Below are 10326 nucleotides of genomic sequence, written 5' to 3' on the forward strand. Positions count from 1 at the left end.
AATTAAAAAAAAAGAACGAGAAAAGTAGCAAAAACTTTTAATATCAACTTTCTTTATTATTTATTTTTATTTTTTTTTAATAAGCAAGTCAATATTTTCCCTCATAATTTTACTTTCTGTTTATTTTAATTTAAACTTTTCTGTCAAGAGATACTTCGGAAGACAAGAAATTTTAAAATTGATCTTTTTCTTTCTTTCTTTTTCAGAAAATGCAATAAAACAGACGAGTCTGTGCATTTGTTGGAGCGCTGCATAAAGCTGGAGCCACGATTCGTACCTGCTTATCTAGAATTAGTGAAAATTTATCGTGGTTGGTCGGCGGGGCGTATTTTGCAACGTGTCGTTCAAATAAATCCCAAAAATGCCGATTTGCGAGTGCAATACGGCGATTGGTTGTATGAGCATCGTAAGTATTTTTTTGCATAGAAAATCGATATTTTCGATCCCTGAATGGGAATTCGCTTGAATATGATTTTCCATGAAATTATTCATGTTCACTCTCGCTCTCGTCCCGTTCCCAAAAGCAATTAAAAGTTTAAATTTTGATTGATGAAATAAATACAATAATAACATCAACAAACCGTTTTGTGTGTGTTTTCGTGCATTGTTGCCTGAAATGGCTTCATATTTAATTAAAATTTCAATCAGTGTCAGCACCCAATTTATTATTTATGGACAATAAATAACAAACACGATCAAAACATCGAGATAAAAAGCGTTGATTTTTACCGCATTTCCAAGATAAATGCGTGTTGTTGAAGATTTGTGTTATGAGGAGTATTAAATTGTGAACTGAGAAATAACGAAATGTTAAAATATAAAAAAAATTGAAATGTGAGGAGTTAAAAAATGTGAAAATAATTAATTTTTTAACATTGGGGAGTAACAAAATGAGAAATCATTAAAATATTTAAATCGAGAGGAGTATAAAAATGTGAAAAACCAGTTTTTGATCAAAATTTATTCTAAATGAAAAAAAGTCAAATGAGGAGTACTAAAATGTAAATTTAATTATTTTTTAAGCTTGAGAAGTTCAAACATGTGAAAAATAATTTTTGTTTGAATATTTCTTAAAAATTAAATTAAAAATTTAATTTAAAAATTAAATTAAAAATTTAATTTAAAAATTAAATTAAAAAATTTAATTTAAAAATTAAATTAAAAATTTAATTTAAAAATTAAATTAAAAAATATAATATAAAATTAAATCTTAAAAAATATAATATAAAATTAAATTTAAAAAAAATTAAATGAGGAGTACCAAAATGTGAAACTTTATAAAAAATCAATATAATTTAATTAATTTTTTTCCGGAAATTTCCTTAAAAAAGGGTGTTGAATTGATTGAAAATGAACCGTCTTCAATCGAAAAATCATCGAAAGCAAATTATCACACAGAACAAGAAGAAAACAGCATAAAAGGCAATTATTTTCCAAACAAAGCAATAATTCTACAATTTATGAACTCTCTTCTTCGTCTTACGCGGTGCTAAAAATCTAATTTTCTTTTCGCTACAACATCTGTTTGGACAACACGAAGAACTTTATTACAAAAGCATCTTTTCATTTTCGCTCATAAATCAAATGGGAATCTAATTCAGGAGCGAAGATGAAGACGACCGAAGAAAGAGAAGGAAAAGTAGAGTCTATAAACGGTTCTATTGTGAATTTATTGTACTCTCGTGTATGTGAAGCGTAAAAAGCAAACGTTTTATATTAAAAGTGTATCAAATAATTGCATCTCATCAATTACCATTTATTTAGTCAATCTAACGAGAAGCGAGTACTCACCTTGTCATTCCATTTCTCTCTCACATTTTTTCTTTCTTCTTTTTCCGAATAGATCTGCTGCATGAAGCACTTTATCAGTACCAAAGTGGATTGCGAGCTACGAGTACCCATCAAACGGCACTAACACGAACGTGTCGTACATTACGTCGACTTGGACAAAATTCTCGACTGCACCAACTAATTTTAAGGTAATAAATTATTTTGTACGAAGCGCCTTTCTCCGTTTTTTTTATTCTCTAAATGCAGCAAAAAAGTGTCTGTGAACATAAGTTGCCATTTTTTTTTCTCGTTTTATACTTTTTTTTGTTCACGTATTTGAGTTGCATTTGGACTCTGAAAGAGAAGTAGATGATACAATATTAACAGTATTTTTGTATTTTCACAAAATTTTCACATCAGGTGGCAGTTTGTGATACAACGTTCTAATGGTTTCGTACCAACTCAATCAAATATTTACCTTCGTGACTGGAGTCTAAAGCATGAGTTGAGAAATCGTGCCATGATATATGATAATGACAACTTAATAAGAGAGACGAAGGTGAGTTCTGCATTTTTTTTTCAATGTTTAATTTGCTGAAGAGGTAATTAAAAGAAGACAGGAAAGAAATTATTTATAATGAAAGGACTTTTAAACGATAAAAATCTTCAACTGACAATTTTTTAAAAATTAGTTTAGATAAAAATAGTCGATAGATGGCGCTTTAATTTGGAAACTTCGTAATTTTTGTTGAAAATTAAATTTTTAAGCTCATTTGAGAAGTTAAGGGACATAAATTTATAAAAAAATCTTTTGGGAAAAAAAGTGTTTTGAGAATCTCAAATTGAGATGAAAAATAGACGACAGATGGCGCTTAAAATAATTAGTTAATTTTATTAAAGTTTCTTTAAAAGAATTTTTGATTAAATAAAAACTTATTTATTTATATTTATCAAAAAAATTCAAAATGAAGAAAAATTCAAAATTCTTAAAGTTCGTCAAAATGATAAAAATGTAAAGTAAGGACTCAAAATGACGTCTTTCTGTCATGAAATTCATCAAAACGTGCATTTTGACACACTTATTACTCATCTTGTCCAATAACGAACGCTTTTTCCCGCTTAACAAGTTATCACGATGCAATTTTTATTCCTGTCTTCTTTCCGTAACGAGACAATTTATTCTAAAACGACCACAATTTTTCTTGTTTTCACCCCATTATTCACGCAGCAGACATCCACGTCTTCGCCCGCTGCTTCAACGTCAAGTAGCAACGGCAGATCTACCGACAGCGCTGATCGCAACGCAGATAACAACATTAATAACCTTCAACCACCTGTACATTCAAATTATCATCATCATGCCAAGACACAAACATCCTCGACGGCGGCATCGAGTCATTGCAATCGCTCCGACAATACGAGTCAAAGTTGCAAAAAGGACCGCGTTATCACACGAAAAGCGGGAATTTCCGCATCGCAACCTTCCGCGTCGACAAGTGAACGCAAAACGAGCGACGTTGAGAGCAAATCGAAGCGATATGCGAAAACGAGACACACAAAAGTGCTGACGGAAGAAGATTCGATTGCGCCATTATTGCTCCCGAATATCTTGGAAAAACTGTAAAAGTGCTTGTGAGTAAGAAAAAAAATGTAAAAAGTCCCTTGAAAGACTGTTTTTCGAAAAAAATGAAGAAACGGAACAAATGTCGTCATTATCGTAAATTACTCGAATAATTGGAAACACGAACAGAACACGATGATGATGATTTTATTTAGATTAATGCACGTAATGACGACAATAAACTGAATTAAAGGTAATCAATACAAGTAAATAACGAAAAGGGAAAAAGGGTTAAATCATGTACAAAAAAAATGTTGTTGTAAATAAAATATAGAGCTCAATATTTTCCGCGATGGAAATTCCGTTCAGTTATTCAGATGTGATTTTAATATTGATTTTATGCGAGTTACCGATTAGAAAACGTAATTTTTGTTTGATTTGTCGAAAGGACGGAGCAGGGATGTTCAATTTCAGTCAATAAAAAAATCTAAAAAATTAATTTTAAATAATTAAATTAATTTTTTTTAAAATTCTGACCAAAAATAAAAAAAAAGAAAATTTCAAAAAAAATTAATTAAAATTTCAAATAAAAGAATTAAAATTTAATGCTAAATTAAAAATCCATATTTAATTTCAGTCAATTATTCAAAATTTTATTTTTAAATTTAAAAAAATTTATTAAAAATTTAAAAATTAAAAAATAAAATTAAAAATTTTTAAAAATAATTAATTTTTTACTTAATTTAATAATTAAATTAGTAATTTAATAATACTTAATTTTTTAATTAATTAATTTAATTATTTTTAATTTTTTATTAAATATTTAATTAATTTATTAATTATTTTAATTTTTAAATTTAATTAATTAATTAATTTAAAATATTTTTTATCAGAATATTTTCAAAATATTTCAATAAAAATTAATTAAAAAAATAAAAAATCAATTTTATATCAAAATCAATCCATTTTTCTACATCTCTGCTCCAACATTCTGTCAGCAAATCATAAATTCCGACCCCAAATGAATTGAAATACGTTTACACACGGCAGAGATATATGAATTGATTATTACATTATATTCTCGATATAAAGTAACGTACATCTACATATTTCTACATTCGACTATTACCATTTCATTCAATTTTACTTAAATTTATTGAATTGTGCAATGAAATTATTATTATTACAAAGTACGATAAAATAATGGGAAGGAGGAAAAAAGAAGTAATTTGAATATAAAATATAGATGAGTACCATAATTTTACGGATAATAATGCTTTGGGGACTATTTATGTGAAAAATCGTAATTGACATTCGATGGAGACGTCTGGTTATTTTTCGCATCAATAATCCCTGATTAAAAAACTTAACAATAAAATAATTATTAATTCTGAGAAATCTTTCTAGACAACTAAAAAAATGCAAATATTTTATAAAAAAATAAAAAATAACGTAGCTGTAAGGAAAAACATCACAAATTGAGATAAAAATAAAAAATAAGAGAAAAACAGAGGAATGTATAGTTTTTTACGTAACAATTATTAATTGATAATAATGATAATGGAAATAATAATTATCACTTTATTTGTATAAAAAAAAAAAAATGAAAAAAATAAATAAATAATGAGGATTATAGGATAGGATTAAAAAAATTAATTTAAAATGAAAACAAAGTAATGATGAAACAATAATAAATAACAAACTAGAGTACATAGCAAGTAAATAAAAATAAAAAGAATTAATAATTTTATCAACTAAAAAATGGAAGAATTTAAAAAAATAAATAAAAACATCATTGGGATCACAAACCATTTGTATAAAAAAACTAAAGGAAGAAAAAAGTTTCCAAATAGCTCAAAGCTAAAAACGCAAGAAAAAACCGAACTGAATTGAAATGGTATTAAATAAGAGTATTATTACAATATAAAACATTATTATTATAATAATGATAAAACACAAGCAAGAAATAAAAGACAAAAAAAAATATAAATAGAAAAAAATAGTTTTTCTTTCAATTTGCAACTTTTACATTTGCTTGCTCAATCATTTATCCACTCGATTCGAGTCAAGGCTGCATTCTACGGAATTGTTTTTTTTCTTCTTTTTTTCCTTTAAAAAAAATAAAAATAAATAAAATATATAGATAAATAACATTGATGACTTCCTGACCTACTTTGTCTCTTCGTAAAAAAATTTCTTTTTTTTTTATTTATTTTTCGTTAAAAACGTTTGGCTTGAAGATGAGTTGACGTTGGAACAAAAGAAAGATATTGTTATTTATTCTTTGTCGTCGTCGTCCTCGTTTGCTTGTTAGAAGAAGAAAATTAAGTCTCTTGGAAAAAAAAGATGGAAAAGCTGATTAAAGGTAAGTTGTTAGTGAAGTGAAGTTGACTTGACTTGATGTAGAGTCGATTTTAATGATACAAAGGTACCTTTTATGTTTTCAGCAGAAATTTTTTTTAATGGAAATAAATTGGAAAATTATAAAAGGGAAAATTTATGAATTATTATATTTCGAAATTACCTTACAAAAAAATTTTTTTTGAAAAAATTCTGTTCTTTGAATTCTTTTGATCATTAAAATATACTTTTCATAAATAATAATTAAAATTTAAATAAATATTAATTTATTTGTGATTTTCAATTAATTAAAAGTATTGAAAAAAAAATTATTTTTCAAATTTTTTAAAATAAAATTTTTACCTTAAATAAAAAAAAAATAATTTTAATTTTTCTTATATACCTATTTTTTTTTATTTTATATAATTTAAAAAAATTAATATTTTAAATTTTTTTATTTATTATTAATTTATATTGATTTATAAAATTTATATTGTACTTTATTTATTTTACAATATTTTATTAAAATATATTTTTATGAGGAAAATATTCAAATTTTTTAAATCTTATTTTTGATTCTTAATTAAATTTTTAATAAATAATTAATTAATTAATTTTTAGTTAATTATTTAATTATTAAATTGTTTTTAATAAATTAATAATTTTCTTGATATGAAATAATTTTCTATATTTTTTTAATTATTTAAAAAGTGTGAAAAATATTTTAATAATTTTTAAAATTTTTTTTTGTTATTTAAAAAAATAATTAAAAAAATATTTTGAAATATTTTTCAATAAATTTTTCAATTGAAAAATAATTTTAGAATCAAAATCAAAGCAAAAATCAAACCTTCATTACAATTTCCACAAAAAACTAATTTCAAACATTCCTCCCGAAGACACACAAAGCTTCTTGATGCAAACAAATTTTCTACATGCGCGCTCATCAAACACCACACATAAGAAAATTTTCATTAAGCACGTGCTTCTCCGTTACAAACGAAAATTTTTATTTACTCTTCGCTCACAACATTCTTTTCTCTTCGCCTTCTTCCTTGTTCGCCGAAGTTCGTTTTTCCGTCACTCTTGGGAAAATGTTTGCAACGCAGCAGTAGTCACGTCAATCGGGGATATGGGGCTTTGTTGACATTTTTGTGTTGATGCCAAGCCGCAAAAAAGATTTTTCGTGTAAATCCCGAATTCCACGAAAAACGGATTTAATTGAAATGTTTGAAATTGAAACGAAACAAACAAACAAACATGCGGAAAATCTTTTGTGTAAAAATTTCTGGTTTGACAAAGTAACGCTTTTTCTTCAATTGTGAAGCAAAAAAAAGAATGATCAAAGAATTCGTTGTAAAATTTAATTCCCTTACGATTTCTTTGAAAAAACACCTTTTTACGTTCATTTCTTGTTTTTTTCCTCCTTTTGTCATTCGTCTTTTAATTATTTAGTACATTGACTTTTCACTCCCTCTCCGGTGTTGATTTCGTGTGAGTTTTAACGCGTTAAGCACGTTCCCTATTATTTCATGAGAGCAATGTTTATTTTTGCGTCATTTTACGCATCCTTGTTTGTTTGTTTTGTCTGGCAACTTTTCGTTCATTAACGCCCAGACTTGACATTGAGGTGATCAATTTTCGTTCATGCGTTGCTTTTTTGAGCTTTAACACAAAAATACGACGAAATTCGTGATAAATGAGTTCGGATTAGAAAAAAAAGTCGCACAAAGTCATTTAATCGAATTAGATTTTTTTAGGACAAAACAAAAAAATGTTGAAAAAAAATGAAACAAAAAAAAATTGACAGTCAATTAAATATTTGACAGCGAATTGTTTGCCAAATATCGGGCAGTGATCTAAAAATACAATTTTTCTGTGATTGAAATAGTTTTGTGGCACGATAACGACAAGTTAGTAGTTTTTTTTTGTTGGGGAATCCATTCATTCATGGCTAATTAATTGTGTCCGAACACGAAATCGCAAACATTTTCCGAATAGTTGTTTGTGCGTTTAAAGGTTATGCGAGCAACGACGAGCAATTAAAAGGTTTTCCTGATTTCTTTTTCAATTTTGTGATTTTTTTTTCAGAAAAAATTTCTTTAATTGTTTTGAAGTCCTTCCGTTATTTTTCTAAAAAAAAAATAATAAAATAAATAAAAAAATCAATTAGTTAAAACATTTTAATTAAAAAAATAATTTTTAAACTAAAATATTAATTAATTAATTTTTTTTAAAATTATTTTTAAATGAAATGAAATGAAATTAATAATGTTGAATAAAAAATAATTTAAATAAATAATAAATAATTTCAATTCAATTTTAAAAAAATTTTTTTTTTATTAAAAATTAAAAAAAAATATTTTTTTTCAAAAATAGAAACTTGTAAATTTTACAAAAAAATAAATCATGAAAATTACTTCAAAAACCACTCTTGTCCTTTACACTTCAACAAATTCCCCCTCCTTTATCGATTATGCCGTTATGTTCCTTCAAATTATCGTCATCGCGTCATTTTCGCTGATAAACGTAAAAATTTACGATTAAATTGTGTTTTGTTGGAATGCTTTTTATCGTTTGTTAAAGAGTGTAATTAATTAGTGCCTTTATGTTCTTTTATTCGATGAACTGAACAACATGCGACGACGAAGTTGACCTTTTATCGCAAAAGACAAGCGAAATGTGGGCGGCCCGGATTTCTGTGTCAATGAACAATAAATATTGTGCTCCGTTGTAATATTAATGAGGCTTTTAAGATAAAGATTATGTGTTTATTGGCGATTTATGAGTGCACGCGAAATTTTTAACCCTTTTTTTCGGCCAATTTCACAAAAAATGAATTAAATTTGCATCAAATCAAGTCGAGCCGAAATTAACCCCAAATTGTAGAGGAAATATGATCAATGGCTTATGAACACACACAAAAAACAAACAGTTGATTTCCCAACTTTAGGTCAATAAATGGCGGCGAAAAAATCCGTGACATGACATCTCATTCCACTCGAGTGCGATTTTTGTTTCGATTTTTATTGAAAAAAAAAAATGTAATAAAAAATCTATTTTGTTTGGTTATAAACTATCGTTATAGATACGAAAAAAAAATTTAAATTCAAATTTATAGAAAAAAAAATCTAATTTTTTGGAGTTTAGCCAAACGCACATAAAAAAGTTTTTTAACAGACAAAAAAAATGAATTGAAATTATATTTATGTACGATTGCCTGTTAATACGTTCGTTCGAGTATTGTTGGACTGGAAAATGTTTGTATCGGCACAAAATTCAGAGTGTGTGCAAATGTTGTATTAATATTATGAATATGAATCGCGCGAAACGGGCGAAACGATGAAGAAGAGGCAAACAACGCCAACTGACTGTTTTGCTTGTTTTTTTTTGTGTGTTTGCAACGAAAATGTTGCTGTGCGTTTTATGTTTCTAAAATTATTATTCAGATTTCATTGTTTTGTGCACTGAAATATAAATGTATGAAATATTATTCTGGTTCAAGTGTTTTCGCACACAAATCTCTAGTTTTAGAGGGAAATGAAAAAAATGTGTCGATTTGTTATTAAAAATTTTATTAAAAGTGTATTTTTGAAAATAATTTAAAAATTTTAATTTTTTTATTTCTAAAATTTAAAAAATTCTTCAAAATTAAAAAAAATATTTTATTAATTGTAATTTTTATTTCATTTAATTTATGTTTAAGAATTAAAAAATACAAAAATTCAATAATTTAATAATTCAATAATTAAATAAAATTAAAAAAATAAAAAACTAAAAATATTTAATAATTTTCAATGAAAAAATATTTTTTAAAAAAATTTTGTAATATTTTTTAAAAAAAATTTTGATAAATTTTTATATTTTTTTTATTTAAAATATAAAATAATTAAGTAATGTTTAATATAAAATTTAAAAAAAATTTTTTGGATTAAAAAATTAATTTGAAAATAATTTAAAATAAATTTTTTTAACTTTTTTTTATTAAAATTTTTTGAAATGCCCAAAATTCATAATTTTCAAGCTAAAATGCATTTCACAGGTCAAGTGTCATACGCGCGCTTCTGTTTTACGAGTTCAAAGCTAACATTCAGACACACTTTTCATGTACCTATTTTCTGCAATCACAACGTTTTGTTGTTCCGTGCATTTGTGCATTTATGCAGCTTCAAACGCGAACTAGTACAAAGTTGAGCTTTTGAGAGTAGGTATCGTTTCGTTGAAATTTAGAAACACAACTCCGAAAATTATCACAACTGGCGCGCAAATTAAAATGTTTTCCAGACAACGACATAGAGAGCGAAGCGACTCGAGTATAGCTTATTGTATTATTAAATTTAATTACTAGTTAATGGTGACTGTTTGTAATGTTTTACTGCGACGTCGTCCTTTTCCCTCCGCACATATTTATTTTAATAATAACGAGGAGAAAGCTCTCTGCGGCTTTGCTTTTTTTCTGTGGAAGCAGACACGCATGCCATAATTTCATGTTTTATTTTTCCGTTGTTCTGTTTTAACAATACAATTAAATACGAAATCATATACATTTTTGTCTGTGCGCGCGTTTTGTCGTCGTCGTCGTCGCAGGAAGGTAAATAAATAGTTTCATGTCTCCGCGACAAATTTTGCGTGATTTTGACATTATATCATTAAAA

The 10326-nt window shown here is 26.1% G+C and overlaps 1 protein-coding gene across 3 annotated transcripts in view; it reads left to right on the top strand.

The window, feature by feature from the left end:
• The window catches only part of LOC134837800 (protein O-mannosyl-transferase TMTC1-like), a 65219-nt gene extending 61759 nt beyond the window's left edge, over window positions 1-3460 (top strand). For 2 of the 3 annotated variants that reach the window (XM_063853188.1, XM_063853189.1), the window contains 4 exons: window positions 207-406; window positions 1844-1979; window positions 2191-2329; window positions 2999-3460. In XM_063853188.1, coding sequence (XP_063709258.1) covers window positions 207-406; window positions 1844-1979; window positions 2191-2329; window positions 2999-3394 — 871 coding nt within the window. In that variant the 3' untranslated portion in view covers window positions 3395-3460. The remainder of the gene's footprint in view (window positions 1-206; window positions 407-1843; window positions 1980-2190; window positions 2330-2998) is intronic. The other variant, XM_063853190.1, reaches the window with a different exon arrangement.
• Window positions 3461-10326: the final 6866 nt, after the last annotated feature.

This window comes from Culicoides brevitarsis, chromosome 1 (assembly GCF_036172545.1).
Source record: "Culicoides brevitarsis isolate CSIRO-B50_1 chromosome 1, AGI_CSIRO_Cbre_v1, whole genome shotgun sequence".
Lineage (NCBI taxonomy): Eukaryota > Metazoa > Arthropoda > Insecta > Diptera > Ceratopogonidae > Culicoides > Culicoides brevitarsis.